A 21012-nucleotide genomic window follows, 5' to 3' on the forward strand; every position below is an offset into this window, starting at 1 on the left:
AATCTGAAATATATGAAAGTTTCATTTTTATCATTACATTATGGAAAATTATCACAATATGCTAATTTTTTTAGAAGGATCTGTATGTATGTATGTATGTGGGGCGGCTGTGGCTTAGTGGTTAGAGCAGTCGTCCTCCAATGCGAGAGTTGGGGGTTCGAATCCACCAGCAGTCACACGTCGAAGTGTCCCTGGGCAAGACACTGAACCCCTCATAGCCTCTCATGTGTGTCCCATCAGTATATGAATGTGATCTAAAGCACTGATTAGTCTCATTAGAATGATTTGTTCAATTAGCTTTGTATAGCTCAAGTAGAGTGCTGTATGAATGGGTAATTGAGGACACAGATTGTAGTGTGAAGCACTTTGAGTATCTTGAAATAAGATAGAAAGGCGCTATATAAGTACAGTCCATTTACCATATGGTATATATATATATATATATATATATATATATATATATATATATATATATATATATACATACATATAAATGTAATTTTTAAATAAAGGCGTTTTAAACCCTTCCCACACTCTTGCAATATTCTAAGCAATGTTTTTAAACTCTAAACGTTCTAAAAGAGCACAGAATACCATGATTTCAGCTCCCTGCCTCCTCTGCTCTTTGCCCATCTGCAAGCGCTTTTGGCCACGCCCACTTCTCCGCTCTGCACGGAGAACAGCTGATCAGCTGCAGCAGGAAGTTTATCATGCAGTAAGGGCTGCAGAAATGTGCAGCAGGTGCTAAATAATTTTTAATAATTTATTTTAAATAAAAATTCCATGCCGGTCGTGCGGCTCATTCATCAGTCAGCCATGTCCAATCTTTTTTTGAAAAACCGCAATAGACCGAGTCCATGATAAACGAACCGCGAAGTAGCGAGGGTCTACTGTAATTAATTTCTCTGGATTTAAATCTACTGTATGATAGTATTAAATTGATTTTTGCAAGTTTTAATTTGTTTTTACCATTTTGTATATTTATAAAGTTAATAAATTTTTGAGTCATCACTTTTTGCCCCCCATCAGTTTAACTTCTTAATTATTGGAGGTTTGATTAAGTGTGCTGTCGTTCAGTGACATGCAGCCTTTCAGCGAGTTGTGACTGTGTGGAGGCGGGGCTTTCGTATCAAGGGTACAGCTTCACATTATTAGTACACAGCTTCTGGTTCCAAAAATATGCGACCGCACCCAAAACAGACATTTTGACTTTGATTCTGAACAACGGGGGGCAGCGCAGATGTTTTGTCCGTCTATTAATGTCTGGATGGATTTTCACTTCCTCACTTTCTACTTCCTGATCGTCCTTCTGCTTCATCAGGACAATTACGATGAAGAGTTTGCTCCAGAGAACGTGACGTTTGCTCCGAAGGACGTGACTCCAGTAGACTTCAGCCCGAGGCCAGGAGTCCAAGGTCTTGGGTACCACGGCCTAGACCCAGGTCGGGCCCTCCTGGGCCGCGGTGCTGATGAACACATCGACCTGTTCAGGCCTCAGTCTGACATGAGGAGTCATCTGTTTGGAGACACAAAGATCAACTTGAGAAGAGGAGGAGTTGCTGGGCAGGTGGGAGTTTAACAGTTTGCCTGTTTTTTAAACACAGAGGTATGGGTTTTGATGTGACCTTTGACCTGCAGGCCTTTGGTGTGGGGGCGCTGGAGGACGATGATGAGGACGTGTACCACAGAGACTCCATGTCTAAATATGACACTGTTCTGGGCGGAGAGGAACCAGGAGATGGCCTGTACGGCTGGACAGCTCCGCACCAGTACACCAAGAGGAGAGGTAATGGAGCCTGGAAAACACCTGGAAAATCCTTGGAACAGCAAAGACCATAAATATAGGTAGACCTCAGACCAGAAGTCCAGCTGCTGTGGCGGCTGGCTCCAGTTTGTGACTCTCCTCCTTCCATGTGACTAACATTGCTGAAAATTGTCCTCGTTAAAAATGAAAACAAACCTCAGGTAATGTTTTCCTGTGGATTCACGTAGCTCGTACTTTTCTGCTGCATGTCCAAATTATTTTTCTAATGTTTTTAACTCTAAAATGTTATTTTACTCCTAAAAGAAAAGTCATGTGACACCCTCATTGTGTGTGGGGGAGTAGGCGGGACCTAAAGCCTCACACCTCTACTGTTCTGACTCCACTTCTAAAATACATGGCAGCTTTTGTAAACCAGTTCCTTCACGTTTGTTTTTTAATAAACTCGTTAAAAGTAAATGGAAAATGTCCACATCCGATCTTCAAGCTGTATTTCTGTCTTCAGATAGAAGCAAAGATGCTTCATACCTCGGTAAGATCCTAGAGGGGTTCACTCTGGCCCAGAAACCTCCTGAGGAGAAAACTGTAAGAAGCCTCCGAGTCTGCAGATGTTTCCTCATCTGTAGATGGACAACTCTTCACTCTCATCTGTCTCTTGCTGTAGGTCTTCCCTCCTCCCTCTCTGCCCAGCAATTATCGTCCAGTTCATAATTTCCGTCCTCAAATCCAAGTTTCTAGACTTTCTGGAGTCAGTCCGGTGCTGGCTGAGGCTCTGAAGTCATCCAGGGGTCACATGATCAAAGAGGAGCCCCAGCAGGTTGGACGCCACCAGCTGGACTCCAGCCAGAGGAGGACGCTGTTGGGAGAAGACTCCCTGAAAGGTGATGAATGAGTGTGTTGTGTTCTCACTGCTTCATCGTGGGCTTGTTAATCCTGTAGCTTTCCTGTAATATTGAGTTGAAGCTCGTTTCAGATTGTTTCATGGTTTAAACTTTGATCAGGTCCCGGTTCAGTCATGGAGCTGCTGAGACCTGAAGACAGACAGCGTCTACTCAGCATGCGAAACTCTTCCACTCAAAAAAACAGCACCCCAGACCCTCCAAACACCACGCGTGCCTCTCCGCTGGGGGTGACTCCACCCTCTGCCGGCCTGCAGCAGCAACATGAGGCTCTGGCAGCGTGGAGAGGGAGCCACGCCTCACTGCAAACCTTCAAACCATTTGAGAAGAACCCCAGCAAGCAGGCACGATACGAACTGTACCTGAGCCAACTACGACAGGGAGACAAGGGTAAGACGCTGCAGCTCCTCTTCACGGCCTTCTTCCTGCAGTGGATTTTACAGCAGCAGCATCTTCCAGGTTGAAAATTCAGTTTACTTCTATAGCACCAAGTCACAACAGAAGTCGTCTCGGGGCACTGAGAAACATTCACATACATAAAAATTCAATTAGTAACTTTGTGTATCTAAGGTAGCCAGCAGATTGCATTGAGTCCTCATTTTGTTGTGGTCTCCCAACCTGAGCAAGCACAAAGGAGACAGTGGAAAGGAAAAACTCCCTTTTACCAAGACAAAACTTCAAGCAGAACCAGGCTCAGATCGAGCAGCCATCTGTTTTGACCGGCTGGGTTTGAGAGGACAGGAAGGAAAAACGGACACAGAATGACACGTCCAGAATGCAGGCGAGCAGGAAAGACAAAAAAAACACAAATAAAAAAACACATTAATGTAGAAATGTGATTTGGCGCTATATAAATAAATTGAATTGAATTGCATTTAACAAAACAAATGTTTTAAGTTAATTCGGCACTGGGTTTGTAAGCTCAAACATTCAGGTAGACAACAAAAATGGCTAAATCATGTCATCTAGACCGGTTTCAGAAACGGATCCAGATGATATGATTTAGCCATTTTTGTTAATTCAGCAGTTTTTTTTTTTTGTTTGTTTGTTTGTTTGTTTGTAGGTCGGTATCGGATTGGTATCGCCCGATAACAAACCGTGGGTATCGGATCGGAAGTGGAAAAAGTGGATCGGCGCATCCCTACTTAAAATCATTTGAATTTGTTTCTGGGACATTTTGTCTACTGGTTGCTCTTTCAGACTGAACTTCAATGTAGCGCCTTCTGCGGTGAGCCTGTACCCGGTCTTGAGGAGGTCTAAAACTTCTCCATCTGTTTCACAGATGCTCTGGAACAGAGTTTGGACCTGACTATGACAGAGTGGGAGCGCAGCAGGGAGCGGGAGGAGTTTGTCCGAGCCTCCATCTTGTACAGACCCACCTCCTCCTCGCTGTCTTCACGCTTCACTCGGGCCCAGCATCAGGAGGATGAGAACACCGTGGAGGTCAACCGGGACGAAGAGGTAGGACATGGATCATGATGTAATCCTCTCCCTAAACAGCCAGGCAGGTGTAAACCTTTGTTTGTTTGTTTGTTTGTCAGGGCGATGTGGAGGACAAACAGACAGCTGTGAAGATGAAAATATTTGGAAAACTAACCAGAGAAACGTTTGAGTGGCATCCTGACAAATTGCTGTGCAAGAGGTTCAATGTTCCCAACCCGTACCCCGGGTACGATCCACACAAGTCCAGATCAAACTCAGCTCAGTCGTCAGGGATTTTTGTCTTACCCATGTGAGCTAAACTCTGATTGGTCATGCAGGTCAAGTGTGGTGGGTCTGCCCAAGGTGAGGAGGGACAAGTTTTCAGTCTTTAACTTCTTGACAATGGAGAGCCGAGAGACAGCAGGTGGGTTCACTCAAGAGCCGGGTCAGTTGCACACAAATGTCTTGGTCTGATGTGAAGTTCCTTCTAATGCATTTCTGAGTTTCTGCTGATGTCATCTCTGATACAAGGTGGTTTGTCTTCTTTTTTTATATTCTTAAGTTTTACAGGATCTGTGGGGGCAGCCATGACAGAAACTTGGGCTGTTTACACAATGCCATGTTGAAGTGTAATCGTTTGCGTTTTGGCCTTTTGTGTACACAGCTCCAGTGGCTGTCTCTGATGCCAAAGCTTTTTGAATCCAGATGTCAGAGTGGATGTTTTTGGAAACACCTGGCATCGATGTGAAACAAACATGCGCACTACAAACAGCTGCTGTCAGTAGTTTTTCTGTGTGAGTAAATTAACAATAATAAGAGCAGATAGCAGACTGCTCTTTGTGCTACTCACTTTTCGCAACATTTAGGAGCAACCCAACCTCATTCTAGGTCCACACATACATTTGTGTATTCTCCATTTTGGATGTGACCAACACTGAACTGCCTACGCATCGTTGAAAAACAAAAATCGCAGCACCGACTAGTGACCGGGTGTGGAAACTACAGCAGATTTAACAAATGCAGTATTACTGTGTAAACGTAACTTTTCACATATAACACTGGTAAAATGTTAACCGCTTTTACACCTGGAGAGCTGGTGCAAAGAGAATAACCTTCACATCGATGTGAAGAAGACAAAGGAGATGATTGTGGACTTCAGAAGGAACAAAAACATCTACACCCCCCTGAACATAAGAGGATCTGCGGTGGAAGTGGTCTCCAGCTACAAGTACTTGGGTGTACACATGAATGACAACCTCAGCTGGAGCAACAACACCACCAGCCTGATCAAGAAAGCTCATCAGAGACTCTACTTCCTCAGACGGCTGAGGCGAGCTGGTCTGTGAAGCTCAGTCCTCACCTCCTTCTACAGGTGTGCAGTGGAGAGCATCCTGTGCTCGAGCATCAATGTGTGGCATGGAGGCTGCACAGCTGCAGAAAGAAAAGCTTTGCAGAGAGTGGTGAAGGCTGCACAGAAGATGTTGGAGTCAGCCTCCCCACCATCACAGACATCTACACCTCCAGATGCAGGAAGAGGGCCACCTGCATCATGAAGGACCTCACTCACCCAGCACACACACTTTTTGCCCCACTCCCCTCAGGAAGGAGGTTAAGGAGCATTAAGTGTAGAACCACTAGACTGAGGAACAGCTTCTACCCTGAGGCTGTTAGACTCATGAATCTCTAACTAGAATAATCACTGCGAAAAATCACATCATGTTGCTGCTGATCTGTTTCATGTTGCTGCTGATCTGTTTCATGTTGCTGCTGATCTGTTTCATGTTGCTACTGATCTGTTTCATGTTGCTGCTGATCTGTTTCAATGTTGATGTGTTCATGCGTGCACATCTGCTCACAGACTCATGTTCATGTTTGTGCTGATGTTCAATGTTTTTATGTTATGAGTGCTTAGTGTACATTTAGTTGATGTTTTTCTTAGTTCATATCTTAGATGTTATTACTGTTTTTCTTATACATTTTATTGTTGGATGTAACTGGGACCTTGTGTACATAATTTCGCTCCACCACATGTACCACATGAGGTGCGAATGACAATAAAGAAACTCTGACTCTGAAAGGAGAAAAGGGATGTCTTTCGGCTGACAGTCAATCTGTGCAAACTTAAGTTAGATCAAAAATTAATTCTTCACTCGTGAGTGGCAGAAGGCAAAAGTAGTCACATAAGTTCATTTTTATGTTTCTACATAATTTTATGTGAGACAAACTACAATATATTTTATTAATTGCATATAGTGGGAATATTTACAGTAAAATAAAAATGTTGAAGGAAAACAAAACAAAGAAACAAAAATGTATTTAATTAAGAAGACTGGTTTTGTTGAATTATGGAATGGAAATTTTAATATAGTTAAAAACAGTATTGTTGACAGTAATGGTAATAGTGGAAGTAAAGCTATAAATAGTGATTAACGATAACATTTTCAGTAATAATGACAATAAAACAACTAAAGAATACCCAAAGAAAGAAAGGGCCACAACAGCCACTACATCAAAACCAAACAGAACCTGCAACAATCCAAGCCAAGAGAAAACACTACCGCACTGATGCACGAGTCACACCAGAGAACTAAAGTAAATGCTAAAGTCAATTCAGTTTATTTACGTGTATGTAGCGCCATGTCACAACAGAAGCTGTCTCAGGGCACTGAACAGTAACATTCACATACATTAAAAAGACAATTAATAAAGTTCTCTATCCAAGGAAGCAGCAGATTGTGTTGAGTCTTCACTTTGTCACAGTCTCCCATCCTGAGCAAGCACAAAGGAGACCGTGGAAAGAAAAAACCTTTTAACAGGAAGAACCTCCAGCAGAACCAGGCTCAGGATGAACGACCATCTGCTTCGACCGACTGGGTTTAAAACAGGAAGGAGATGCAAACACAGAATGACAGGTCCAGATGTACCAATACTTTTTATAGGAGGAAAGACAAAAACCACATGTGATGGTAAATGGACTGTACTTGTATACTGTAGCACCTTTCTATCTAATCAAGACACTCAAAGCTCTTTACACTACAGTCTGTGCCTCAATTACCTATTCATACAGCACTCTTACTCTTTATGTACAAAGAATAATCAGAGCTTTATCACATTCATACACAGCATATTTTTACATTCAGAGATGTTTGGGTCAAATTAAATAAAGAAAGCACTTTAAAATTTTTTTAATTTATTTCTGTAATACTTAAGCGGTTGTCCCAGACAACCTGTTTTTTCTCGGACACTGAGCTCTCTCCTCGAGGTGCTCCGGTGGACAACCAAGTGAAATAGACCTGAATTAATGTTTAGTCACCGCAACAGATTTTCTTCATCTGTAAAAATGAAAGAGGGGAGAAAACCGTGTTTTCAACAATCCTGATTTGTGCAGGACTGGCTCAGATGTTGCTCCCCCTGTCCAGCGTCCCACACAAGGAGGTGACCAAAGCTGTCTGGGCTCACCTGTCCATGTCATGTCTGTGTGGGAGGAGGGACACAGAGGCCTTAACAGGCCTGAAAACAGTTTGTCTTCAAGTTCAAGATTAGAAAGAGGCTTCAAACATGACCTGAAGCAGTGGAGGACATTTATTGGAGACATTTACTGAATCTTCTGAGACTTTGATCAAAGAGAAATGTTTTGTCTTTCTTGTCTTCAGAACCTCCGAAGCCTCCAGAGTCGGGAAAGAAGTCCAGGTGGGATGTTTCAGAACAGAGGGACGATAAGAAGAGTGACGATTCTCTGAGTGAGCTGCTGAATGCTGCACAGAACCAGACTGAAACCAAACCGGACCAAGGTTCTGCTCCTGAGGCACCTGCCTCCAACCGCAGCGGTGACACAACTCCTGCCAACAAGGCGAAGGTGTGTGAGCAGAAACAGGTGTTGAACCGTGTGAGGATGATCAGTTCAACATTCTCTGATGCATCTTCATGCAGGAGGAGTCAGCGGGTCTGCAGAGCTCAGACACAAAAACAGACCGTGATGAAGAGGAGGAGGAGGAGAGCAGGCCTCCCATTGACTTGTTTAAAGCTATATTTGCCAGCTCTTCTGATGAGAAGTCCTCTTCATCAGAAGGAGAAAGTGAGGATGAGGATGAGAAAACGGATGTAAAGGAGGAGGAAGGAAAGATGGAGTCGCAAGCAGCAGACGTCTTCACTGTCCCTTCCTCCTCCTCCTCCTCTTCCTCAGGCGACACGTCCAACCTCCACACAGGTTCTCTGACTGTCTCATTATCTGACTGCAGGCTGTTTCTGTGTGACTGTGATCTGAAGCGTTTCTCTCCTGTCCACCTCTGAAGCTGCAGCTTCCTCTCAGATGTCTGCGCAGCAAGGGGAGGAGTTTGGCCCGAAGCTGCCGCCTCCTTCATCAGCTCTCGGTGAGTGTTGGTCCCAGATGGCACCGTTTTCTGTCAGAGAAATGCACAACGTACTGACAAATGTTATGTTTTCAAATTACTGTAATTTACGGACTATTGAGTGCACCTGAATATAAGCCACGCCCACCACATTTAAAAAGAAAAAGCTTTTGCACATGTATATAGTCCGCACTGGTCTATAGGGCATCCACGTTGTAACATGAGATATTTACACTGAAATAGTTTTTAAACTTTTAATTAAATTCGTAACATAACATACACATACACATATACTTACCATCCATCCATCCATTATATTTTACTCGCTTAATCCTTTTCTGGTCGTGGGGGTCACTGGTGCCCATATCCAGCCATAACTGTGCAAGAGGCAGGTATACCCTAGATGGGTCGCAAGTCCATCACAGGGGGACACATAGAGACAAACGAGACAAACAACCATTCACTCTCTCACACACACCTAGGGACAATTTAGAGTTACCAATCAGTCTAACATGCATGTTTTTGGTCTGTGGGAGGAAACTGGAGTATCAGGAGAAAACCCACACATGCACGAAGAGAACATGCAAACTCCACGTAGAAAGGCCCCCGGCAGGGGTTTGATCTGGTGACCTTCTCGCTGAGAGGCAACAGCTCTACCAACTGCACCACCGTGCCGCCCTACTACCAAACTAAAGTTTAGCTCAGTGTCTGTAAAACTGACTGAGCTGAGTTTTTGTGTTGGCTGAAGTCGCTCAGCTGTTGTGGTTATCTTGAATCAGGTTGACAAAAAGTGAATCAGTTGTAGATGTAGGAGAAATGATCACTGTTTGAAAGGTGCGTTAAAATTCGTCCAGTGGATCATGACATACAGTATTTTGTTAACAGACTCAGGCAAAATTATTATTTACTTTTAGCCTTTTAGTAGCAGGCGATAATGTGGACTGGATTAAAACTTTTGCTCACTGCTGACATCACTGCTTGTCGTTTCTCTGTATAGGCAGAGGAGACACTACCTCTGTCTGCGCCCCCAGAAAGAAGCAGGTCATCAAAAAGAGCAAGGAGAAAAAACACAACAAGCACAAACACAAGAAGGACAAGAAGGTAAAACCTGAGATCTTCAGAGAAGAACTGCTTCCTCTGAGCTCAGTCCTGAGTCTCTGTTTGTGTGCAGAAAAAGAAACCCAAGAAGCACAAACAGCAGAAAAAGAAGAAGGAGGAGGAGTCACACAGTGATGAAGATGATGCTTCGGTGTCAACAGACAAACTGCTGAAAAGGTTAGAGGTCACAGTAAGACTCAGCTGCTGAGCTGTTAGTGGAGCAGCTGACGTGTGGTACTCAACTCTAAAGTTCACATTGCAGGTCTTAATGCTCATTCCTTTTGCTTTCTTTCTATCTAATTTTTTTTCCTGTTTGTTCACATTATAATTTAAACGGGACCTCCATCCAGTGTGAACAGTTAACAGCCCTGAGGTGACTCGCAGAAGTCACGCAGCACGCTGTGTTTACAGATCAGTGTTTCCCCTAGCTCACTGGCATTGGGAGGGTGCTCATCTCTTTGGGGTTTGTGTCAACCGCGGGGAGAAGAGGGAAGCTTAGCACTATGGTAGTAGGTATTACGGTAGGGTGTGGTTTTTTTTTGGGGGGGGGGGGGGGGCTTGTATTGGGTGTGACTTGGAGTCCAATGTTTCCTCTAGGTCACGTACCTTGGCAGGACGCTCACCTCTTTGCAGAGTTTTGTCGACGGGGGTGGGGGTTTAGACACGTTTATGTTGTGTGTGCTACTTTTGTGGTGGAGGTTGCATGAGAGAAGGGGAGCGCTATGTCATTAGCTTTTTAGCTAGCTTGTCTGTATTGCGCACTGCTAGCTTAGCGCTATGTCAGTACTGGCAGTTGCTGACAGTGGGTTATGGGTGAAGGATATTTTAGTAGGCAGGGAGCTCGATTCTGTTGACAAGATGGAGTTATACCTTGTGTAACGGTAGGGGAAGCTCTGGAGTCTGAGCTGAGCTGCTAATTTCTGCTGCACAAACGGAAGTGTGAGGGGTGGAGGATTTGGTAGGCGGGGCGCTCAATTCTGTTGACAGGGTGGGGTGCCCTCCTTGAATAATGGTAGGGGAAACACTGACAATATTTGTGTGAGTGCTTAACACAGCACATAACACAGTTACGTGTTTTGCAAACTGTACAAACAGAAAGATTATCTAAAAAGGATTCAAGGATTTTTTTATTGTCATACCAGCTCACATTTGCATGTTTATGGTACAAAATTTGGTCTCAGGTCCCAGATCAAGAAGTCTAACAATTAATAAATAAAGTTAAAAATATAAGATGAAGCTGAATTAAGTGCAGCTCGAGTTCAGCAGTCTGACAGCTGCAGGGAAGAAACTGTTTCTGAGCCTGGTTTCTTGCTCTGAATGCTCTTCAGCCGCCTGTTGAGGGGAGGGGCTGGAACAGACTGTGTGCAGGATGAGTGGAGTCCTTGATTATGTGGAGCGCCCTCCCCCTGCATCGTGATGTGCAGAGGTAGATGGGATGGGAAGATGAGTAGATGTGAAGGCTGCTCTCCACAGTCTTCTGTGCAGCCTGCAGAGCCATCGTCTCAGCAGCAGTGCAGCTGCCGTGCCAAACTAGACCATTCTAAGATTTTGCTTTTGGCAACTTTATTTCCTGGTTTTCTGGATGTAAATCACATTTTTTGGATGATTGTTTCCTCTGGTATCAGATGCTGTGCAGCTGGAAGGATTTTTACTGAAACTTTTTTAGTTTTGGACATTTGTTATGATGCGTAACCATGGCAACAAGTCAGTTTTCTACAACCAACAGCAGCTAATTAACATCTCAAAAGCTCAAATAACATCTCAACTACAGCCCCACATCTCAAATGAGTTGAAAAGGATGTTCTGTGGACACATTCTCATCTACCTGCCAGCTGTGCTCGAGTGCCTGACCACTGAGATCCTGGAACTAGCAGGAAACACGGCTCATGACAGCGGAAGGACAGGATTGTCCCTCGGCACCTACAGTTGGCTGTCTGCAGTGACGAGGAGCTCGGCAGACTGCTGGGAGGAGTGGCCATCGCTCTGGGAGGAGTTCTGCCCGGCATTCGGGCAGTCCTACAGCCTGGGAGAACCGAGAGGCCAGCAGAGTCTGGGTGGACGGATCGGACGGCATCTGCAGCCAGTTTCTTAGGATCCACTGTGGGATGAACCTTTACAAGAGATCCTTCCAGCCTACAGCCATCAGCATCTATAACATCTCTTAATGAAATGAGGATAACGAGTTACAACAAATAATTTCCCTTTGGGATTAATAAAGTATATTGGAATTTGAATTGAATTTGAATTGAATTGAAACGGTGATGTAGTTGCAGAAAACGTTCTCCACCACACAGCGATAGAAGCTCTTCAGGACAGAGCTCCCAAGTCCAGCTCTCCGCAGCTTCCTGAGGAAGTAGAGATGCTGGTTGGCCTTTTTGATCAGACAGGAAGTGTTGGCTCTCCAGGTGAGGTCACTGCACCCCCAGGTACCTGTAGCAGGAGACCACCTCCACAGCTGCTCCTACGATTTGTAGGGGATGAAGAGGATCCAAATTTGGTATCAACTATATAACCATAACAATACAAAACAAAAAGTACCAATTCTTACACTCGAAAGTTACAAAAGGTGATTCATAACATAATGGAAATAAAAGAAATTAAAAAGTATAAAAAAAGGCATTATATAAGGAAATTGAAATTAACCAAGAAACTAAGAAATTTGTCAGCATTTTTTCATTTACATTTTTTAAAGATTTTGCTTAGGACTTTAGCTCATTCTTCCAGTGGTTCACATTAGGTTTACATTTGAAAAAACGACAATAATTTGATTATATTAGTTAAACATTATGTTCATAAATGTCGTAGCATATTCATTATTTCCAATCTTATTAATTAACCCAAATTTGATTTCTTTTAAAGTGAGGGTAAGTAGCTGAATCCCTTTGGATTGGATCCACATTTTAAAATCAAGCCAAAATTGCTGAACTATCATGCAATCAAAAAAAGATGTTCCAGGTTCTTTCTCTGTCTCACAGAGACAGTGTTAGCAGAGTTAGCAAATTTTGTTTTTACCTACGAGTAGCTTTTTTTACTTTATTCAAACTACTTTAGCTTCTTTTTTGCAAATTACTGCTTTTCTGTATGTGTTAGCTTTTAAAACCTAATTTAAACAGGCTTTTTTTTTTTTTTTTGCATTTGTAGATATTTTTTCTGGTTGTTTTTGCTTTTTGTGTTCCTTGCAGCTTCTTCTTGATGCTCTCTACCTTTGCCTGTCATTGTCCCCACATTTAGAGAAACCACCCTCATTCCCACATTCTTGACTTTCCTCTTCTCCCTCTGTCTGCTGACACGTTTCTCTCCTCGTGGTCTTTTGACTACGAGGTCGAAGGTGCTCCTTGCAGCTTCATCTTTCAAAATTTGCTATTGATGAATTTCAAGTAAACTTTATAGCTTTTTAAGCAGCATTCAACAAAATCATTCATTCATTCAACCTTCATTCATACAGGTTAATCCCACTGAGCCTCGGGGACTCATTTACAAGAGAGACCTGATCTGTTTTTGTCAGTCTTAATGTGAAAATTAAAAAAAAATCCAATCAGGCCTTTTTTCATTTGTGGTACTAAATCAGATCCATATCTGATGTTTTTCTCAGTCTGAACGGTCACATCACATTTCATCTGTTCATTTCAAGCTGCATTGTTGAGGCAGGGGTATGTGGATCCATCCAAAAGTTATTAGAGAAATTTTATTTAGTTTTAAAATGCAGCGTGAATGCTGACTGCTGAAAACCTAGTTGTTTTTTTGGTTACTTTTTTTTAAAATACCATTTTATTTTCACTTGTTATTCTCAATTTGTACGCATCCTTTATGACTCTCTACTGTTGTCTTTGTTGTCCACTGTTGTCATCACCCTTTATTAAGCTAGGGTTGGAGAAATCTGTTTCAACTAGTCGGAGCTGCACTAATCTGAAAAATCATCCCACAAAATCAGAATTGGTGCGTCTCTAGAATAACTTTAAAACCGTTTACAGTTTGAACAAAATGTGTGCCTCCACATTACATGACCTTGATACAGAACTGAATAAATATAAACATTTGTTATGACTGAACACTTTAAACCAACTTGGAAAGCTTTTGTCTGCCAGGTGTTCAGCTAACGGTTAAAAAGAGAAGAGAAGAAGTGGAAATTTATTGTTCAAGTGTTTAACAAGAAATGTAATGAAAGTATTTCTCATCTTTAGGAGGTGTTTTTATAAAAATTAAAGCCAATTTAAAGTCTTCTTGGTCTTTTTACAGTATTTATAATTCCTCTTTTATACTGAAAAGTTTCTGTATTTGGACTTTGTTTAGAGTGTGTACAGATCTTTTCTATGTTTGTCTGTTTTTCAGGCTGAAGAGCATCCGGACCCATCAGACCTGGTAAACCTGCAGGAGCCCCGTCCTCTGTGAGGACCACCTGTCAGCTGCTGTCAAGTTTTTATTCAAATAAAATCTGCTTTATTAACTGAGGTGCTCTTGTTGCTGCTTCTTCTTCTTCTTCTTCTTTTTTCCAATCGACGCTGATGGGTCAGGGTAAAAAAGCTTATTTTTTTTACTTTATTTAACCATAACAATACAAAACAAAAAGTACCAATTCTTAAACTCGAAAGTTACAAAAGGTGATTCATAACATAATGGAAATAAAATAAATAAAAAAGTAAAAAAAAAAAAAAAAAAAGGGCATTTTATAAGGAAAATGAAATTAACCAAGAAACTAAGAAATTTGTCAGCATTTTTTCATTTACATATTTTAAAGATTTTGCTTAGGACTTTAGCTCATTCTTCCAGTGGTTCACATTAGGTTTACATTTGAAAAAACGACATTTATGAACATAATGTTTAACTAATATAATCAAATTATTGATAGCATATTCATTATTTCCAATCTTATTAATTAACCCAAATTTGATTTTTTTTAAAGTGAGGGTAAGTAGCTGAATCCCTTTGGATTGGATCCACATTTTAAAATCAAGCCAAAATTGCTGAACTATCATGCAATCAAAAAAAGATGTTCCAGGTTCTCATTCTCTGTCTCACAGAAAACACAATTCCAAGTGTCCATTTTAAATTTTGTCCTTAGAAATTCCTTAGTAGGATAAATTGTATTTAAGATTTTAAATTGAATTTCTTTGGCTTTAGGAGGGACCGGAAATGATATAAAATTAGTTCTGATCTTTTTGATGTCTTCTTTACTAAAGTCCTTCAGAATATATTCTCTCCTAACTAAGTTAGGAGAATAGTGATGCCGTAGACTTCCGGTAAGATGGCTCCCGTGTACATGGCTTGCAATCCACGATGGTGTTCGGATTATTTGTGTTTTGTTCGTATTTTATCTGGGACATAAACTTGCTGCTGGTGTATGACCGACAACAGCTTCAGAATCTTCAATTTTCTGCCGCTGATGTCGTTTTTTTTGGACCAATATGAGTGTACCTCTGGTGGTCATGGTTTCCATCGCCAGCTTCCCGCGTGCCCGGACCAGGTAAACAACGGGAGTTGTCGGCCGGTGCGTAGCACTGTCTGGCCCGGAGGGGCTGTTATGGAAAACCTGTGGCCATTGGCGCGCGCTAACTCTACCGCTGCTGGGTCCACTTTGGACAGTATCCGGATATGTTTGGTCAACGGAAGATCTGTTACCAACAAAACATTTAACCTCAGGGACTACTTTCAAGAGCACGAGTTGGACTTTTTCTGCATCACAGAGACTTGGATGTCTCCGGGTGAGTCAAGCGCCTTGACGGAATTATTGCCACCGAACTGTTTGTATTGTAACGCCCCGCGGCCATCAGGCCGGCACGGTGGTGGATTATTAACAATATTCAAATCAACTTTTGACTGTAAACAACTGCCCATCCCAGTTTCCCACGCCAGCTTTGAAATGAGCGTCTTTGAACTCGGCCACCGCCCACCTCGATCTAAGGATTTCATAAATGAGTTTTCTGATTTCTTGGCTGAAATCACACCAAAATATGAGCATGTTTTCATTATTGGGGACCTTAATTTGCACGTGTGCTGTCCTGAGAAGCCCTTGGTTAAGGACTTTTTAGATTTATTGGACTCATTTAATCTAACTCAGCATGTAAACTGTCCCACCCAAGAGCGCGGACATACACTGGACCTTGTTTTAACTCATGATGTGACTGTTTGTAATCTTGAAATTGGTGATAATGTTTTTTCAGACCACATGCCAGTCCGGTTTGAGTTCACCCTCCCCCATCTAACTACTAAGCCGTGCATTCTTGCACGTCGCAGCCGGACCATTAACCACTTCACAGCTGCATGTTTCACAGATGCTTATAACTCTGAAATGATCATTCAGCCCCCGGTGTTTCTCACCACCACCGAGGAGCTGACATCCCAGTTCAACTCTGTCTGCTTAAAGACTCTGGATCACGTTGCACCTCTTAAAACCAAAAAATCAAAACTCAGAGCAGAACCTTGGCTGAGTGACGTCACCAAGGCCGTTAGGCAGCAATGTAGGAGGGCAGAGCGCAAATGGAGGAAAGACAGGCTGCAGGTCTCTTCAAATACTTAAAGAGAGTTGGCGCCGTTATCAGAAAACAGTAAAAGCTGCTAAATCCAAATACTTCTCTGATATAATTACCTCAAACTCTCACAACCCACATGTCCTCTTCTCCACCCTAAACTCTGTTCTCCACCTCACTGAACCATCACTTCTGGAAGCCTCGACTGAGCTGTGCGACAACTTTCTACATGTCTTTTTGGAAAAAATTGCAACCACCCGGGCTCTCATTTCCCCTCCAACTCATGACACATCCATCCCACCTCAATCTGTAGCTCTATTTGACCATTTTGAACCCATCACTGTATCTTCTCTAGAGCAGGTCATGTGCAGCTTGAAACCTTCTGGTTCCCCCTTTGATGTGGTCCCCCCTCGACTACTAAAGGAGGTTTTTCCTACTCTAGGTCCGTCCATTCTTGCCATAGTAAACAATAGTTTATCCACTGGTGTGGTGCCAAAAACCTTTAAACATGCTGCTGTCCAGCCTCTCCTGAAAAAAACAAACCTTGACCCCTCAGTCGTTTCCAACTACTGGCCTGTCTTCAGACTCACATTTGTTTCTAAACTACTGGAGAAAATAGTCGAGTCCCAGTTGAAGTGCTTCCTGGAGGATCATGCCATCTTAGAGCTATTCCAATCTGGCTTTAAACCTCTCCACAGCACTGAAACTGCCCTGCTGAAGGTCTTTAATGACATCTTCTTATCTACAGATACTTGTGATTCTGTGCTGCTTGTTCTATTGGATCTTACATCCGCTTTTGACACCATCGACCATGAGCTGCTCATTGCTAGGTTGGAGCAGTGGGTGGGCATCACAGGTTCAGCCCTCAATTGGTTCAGATCCTACCTCGCTGACCGATCCTTTTGTGTCTCCATCAAGGATTTTAGTTCTGCAGCGACAGAGCTTAAACGGGGGGTTCCGCAGGGGTCCATCCTGGGTCCCATCCTATTATCTTTATACCTGCTGCCACTTGGTGCTATTTTTCGGAAACACAACATGCCCTTTCACTTCTATGCTGATGACTGTCAAATTTACTTCCCCCTAAGACACAATGGTACATGCTCTATTCAACCTCTGCTCGACTGCCTGGCTGACATCAGGGACTGGATGGCTTTAAACTTCTTAAGTTTCAATAAAAAGAAGTCTGAAGTCATGTTGTTCCCTCTCAATGACACAATCACAAACCACTGCATCGACTTTTCCACTCTAACCCTGTCAGAAAAACAAAGAGTCACTAATCTGAGAGTGATAATGGACCCTTCCCTGAAACTTAACAGTCATGTAAACATGATTGTTAAATCATGTTTCTTCCAACTGAGGCGGCTGTCTAAACTGAAGCCCATATTGTCCAAAAATAACCTGAAGACAGTAATACATGCATTCATTACATCTAGGCTTGATTACTGCAATTCGCTCCTGTTTGGTATCAGTCAAACCTCCATTGCACGACTACAACTGGTCCAGAATGCAGCAGCCCGATTTTTAACCAGTACAGGCAAAAGAGAGCACATTACACCAGTTTTTGCCTCACTGCACTGGCTACCGGTTCACCTTCGAGTCCAGTTCAAAATACTCCTGTATGTCTACAAATAGCTGAACAGCCCCCCCCCCCCCCCCCTAATCTATCTGATCTGCTACAACCGTATGTCCCTCCACATTCCCTGAGGTCAGCGGACCAGTTGCTCCTCACAGTTCCAGGAACTCATCTTAAGCGCAGAGGTGACAGGGCCTTCCTTCTCTGTAGCAGGACCAAGACTCTGGAGCGAGTTACCTCTGCTTGTCAGGCAGGCCCCATCCCTCTCGGTTTTCAAATCCTGTTTAAAAACACACTACTATTCAGTAGCATTCAACACAAGAGGATCTGTGTTTTGATCCTGTACGCTCCACACTGGTTTGTCGTCATATTTATTATCTGCATTGTTTTTATATCTATATTTCTGATTTAATTCATTTTGTATATTGCTTTGTGTGTTGCCTGTTGTTCTGTCTGTACAGCACATTGGTTGGCCTTGTAGCTGTTTTAAGTGCTCTATAAATAAAATGGTGTGGTATGGTATGGTAGTTTGTTTCTCAAACATTTATTGTTACATTGATAGTCGGAGAAAGCAACTCCATCAATACAGAGTTGTTTCAGACCAGGGGAAATATCAGAAAATATAATATCTTGTCTCACAATAGCCCTAAGAGAGAATGGAACAGCCTTTAAAATTTGGTTATATTTAATCTCATCACAATGGATTTGAAATTGTTTACAGAATTCTTGATATTGTAAAATGTTTCCTTCGTTGTCCATAAAATGGGCCACGGCCCACACGTCTTTAGAACACCATTCCTCAATAAATATAGATTTTTTTTATTAATCACAATGTACCTATTGTTCCACACTGGTGTAATGTGTGGTGTGAAATTATGACTGAAAATGAGTTTCCAGTAAATAAGAACCTGTTTATGAAAATCTGAAAGTTTCACAGGCAATCTGCTAAATTCAAAATCACATTGTAAGAGAAAAGGAAGTCCCCCTATCTTATTAAACACCAAATTGGGTATATATGACCAAACTGAGAGATTATTATTTAGAATTTTTTTTTAGCCATTTAAGTTTTACGGTACCGTTCATAATTTCAAAGTCTATTGCATTCCACCATGTGCTCCCTAAACAGGTCTCTCTTGAAAATGAGTTATCGTGGCTCAATGAGACTAACCTGGATAAATAAAGGCTAAATGAAAAAAAAAAAAATTCCCTCCACCGTCTTCGTAAGTTTTAATCAGGTCATCTTTACGTATATAGTGATTTTTGTTTCCTCCAAATGTAATTAAAATTTAAAGTATTAATAGCCTTTATCATTTGGTTGATATAGGAAGGGAATAAGCTGGATAAATAAATCTGGAAAGACTGTCCATCTTAGTTAATAAAATCCTACCAAAAATTGAAATGTCCCTCTGTGACCACCTGTTTAGAATCGACTTACATTTGTCAATATTGTTCCAAATATTCATCTTATCAGAAACCATTTTATCCTTTGTTATCACTACTCCCAATTATTTTACCTCTTTTTTTAACATTTATGTTACATAGTGATAGCGTTGGATGGTCCTTCAGGGAAAACAGCTCACATTTGTTAATGTTTAATTGAAGTCCGGAGGCTTTAGAAAATAGATCTATGGTTTGAAGTGCTAAAGGAATTTGATCTTCATTTTTTAAGAAAAGGGTTGTATCATCAGCCAGTTGACTTATTATTTGCTTGCCCATTACATCAATTCTGGTTATTCCACTGTTTTTAATTGGTATGGACAGCATCTCTGCAACCATCATGAATAACAGTGGTGAGCTTCCACAGGTTCCATGATTTAGGCTTACACAGCTGTTTATCTCTTTTTACAGTATCTTAATTAAATCCCTGAATTTTTGTCCAAATCCTAAATGAATAAGTGTTTTAAAGATAAATGAATGCTCCACAGAGTCGAATGCTTTGTAAAAATCTAAGAAACCAATAAATCAGTTTCCATCAATCAAGTCACTGTAATTGATTAAGTCTAAAACAAGTCTAATATTACTGTGAATAAATCGTCCTTTCAGAAAACCTGATTGAGTTTCACTAATTATATCTGAAATTCCTTTCTTGAGCCTAGCCGCAACAGCAGCAGAAACAATTTTATCATCTGTATTCAGTAAGGTAATAGGTCTTAAGTTATCTAAATGTCTTTTATCTTTGCCTGATTTAGGGATGAGAACAATCAGTCCTTGTTTCATACTTGACATCAATTCTTCTTTAACAATACAATCCAAAATAGGGCTTTCAATAGCATTTTCCTTATATTTTCCACAAAAAAATTGTAAAAATTTACAGTGAGACCGTCAGATCCTGGGGATTTATTTGAGGTCATTTTCATAATAACAGAATCCAGCTCCTCCATTTTAAATTCAGCATCACAATTTTCTTTGAAGGAAGTCTCTATCTTTGGTATCAGAGTATTTTAGGATCTTTATATTCATTTCCATTTATTAAAAGACGAGATACAGTTACGCTGCTGTCTGTTACGTTCTAAGTTAAAGAAATAAGAGGAGTTCTTTTCCCCTGCCTCGATCCACTTTGCACGAGATCTCACAAAAGCACCTTGTGCTCGGTTCAAATAAAGTTGATCTAGTTTAGTTTGTAATTGCATAAGATTATTTTTTTCTTCATTATTTAGATCATGTTTGATACAGCATTGGTGTATTTCTTTTAAAAGATGACTTTCATATCTTTTTTGCTCATCATTGAGATTTTTGCTAAATTTGATGCTAAATTCTCTTATTTTAAACTTGAGAAATTCCCATTTATTAATGTCTCCTATGATGAGTCATTAACTTCCACTTCATTAGTCAATTCTCTAATCTTTTTACAATATTCCTCACAGTGTAACATTGAATTTCCAGTAACCCTTTTTGTGCGATTTCTTAACTACAGGTTCCAGATTCAGTTCTATGAAACAGTGGTCTGAGAGCGGAGCTTTTGAAGTTTCAGTTCTTGAAGTGTCATTTAATATAATATTGCTCCCCAACCAATAGTCAGTCCTAGATTTACAACTCCCATTTGGCTTAAACCATGAAAAGTTTTGGGACCTTGGGTTCAGTACTCTCCAAATATCATTTAGATTATTGTTTATCATAAAGTCGTTCATTATACAGTTATGTTGAGGTCTCCCAGATCTTGGAGGCCATCTATCCAACCACTCATCAGGAGTCATGTTCCAGTCACCTCCCATCAAAATATAATCTGTAGGATATCGACCTTTACGTTCTGAAATCACATTTATAATGTCTGTTACCATGACTCTGTTTTGACTGTCATTATTATACCCATATATATTGTACAGTATGATGAATCAACCATCACCATAAAATAGTATTAAATGAAAACTATTCGGTTTTAAAATTATTTTAAGGAAGTGTGTCATAGCTCTGCTCTCTGTCAGCTCCTCTGTCATGCTGCACACTC

General features: G+C 41.4%; 1 protein-coding gene across 1 annotated transcript in view; it reads left to right on the forward strand.

Annotated features, from left to right (window-relative positions):
- gpatch1 (G patch domain containing 1) overlaps positions 1 to 13974 on the forward strand; it is a 55823-nt gene extending 41849 nt beyond the window's left edge. The window contains exons 7-20 of the mRNA XM_037692377.1: positions 1322 to 1567; positions 1639 to 1786; positions 2268 to 2347; positions 2427 to 2643; positions 2764 to 3051; positions 3944 to 4122; positions 4203 to 4330; positions 4422 to 4507; positions 7737 to 7939; positions 8014 to 8290; positions 8376 to 8453; positions 9430 to 9533; positions 9604 to 9707; positions 13860 to 13974. Of these exons, the coding sequence (XP_037548305.1) occupies positions 1322 to 1567; positions 1639 to 1786; positions 2268 to 2347; positions 2427 to 2643; positions 2764 to 3051; positions 3944 to 4122; positions 4203 to 4330; positions 4422 to 4507; positions 7737 to 7939; positions 8014 to 8290; positions 8376 to 8453; positions 9430 to 9533; positions 9604 to 9707; positions 13860 to 13893 (2172 nt within the window). The 3' untranslated portion in view covers positions 13894 to 13974. The remainder of the gene's footprint in view (positions 1 to 1321; positions 1568 to 1638; positions 1787 to 2267; positions 2348 to 2426; positions 2644 to 2763; positions 3052 to 3943; positions 4123 to 4202; positions 4331 to 4421; positions 4508 to 7736; positions 7940 to 8013; positions 8291 to 8375; positions 8454 to 9429; positions 9534 to 9603; positions 9708 to 13859) is intronic.
- Positions 13975 to 21012: the final 7038 nt, after the last annotated feature.

Source organism: Nematolebias whitei, chromosome 2 (assembly GCF_014905685.2).
Source record: "Nematolebias whitei isolate Nwh7 chromosome 2, NemWhi1, whole genome shotgun sequence".
Lineage (NCBI taxonomy): Eukaryota > Metazoa > Chordata > Actinopteri > Cyprinodontiformes > Rivulidae > Nematolebias > Nematolebias whitei.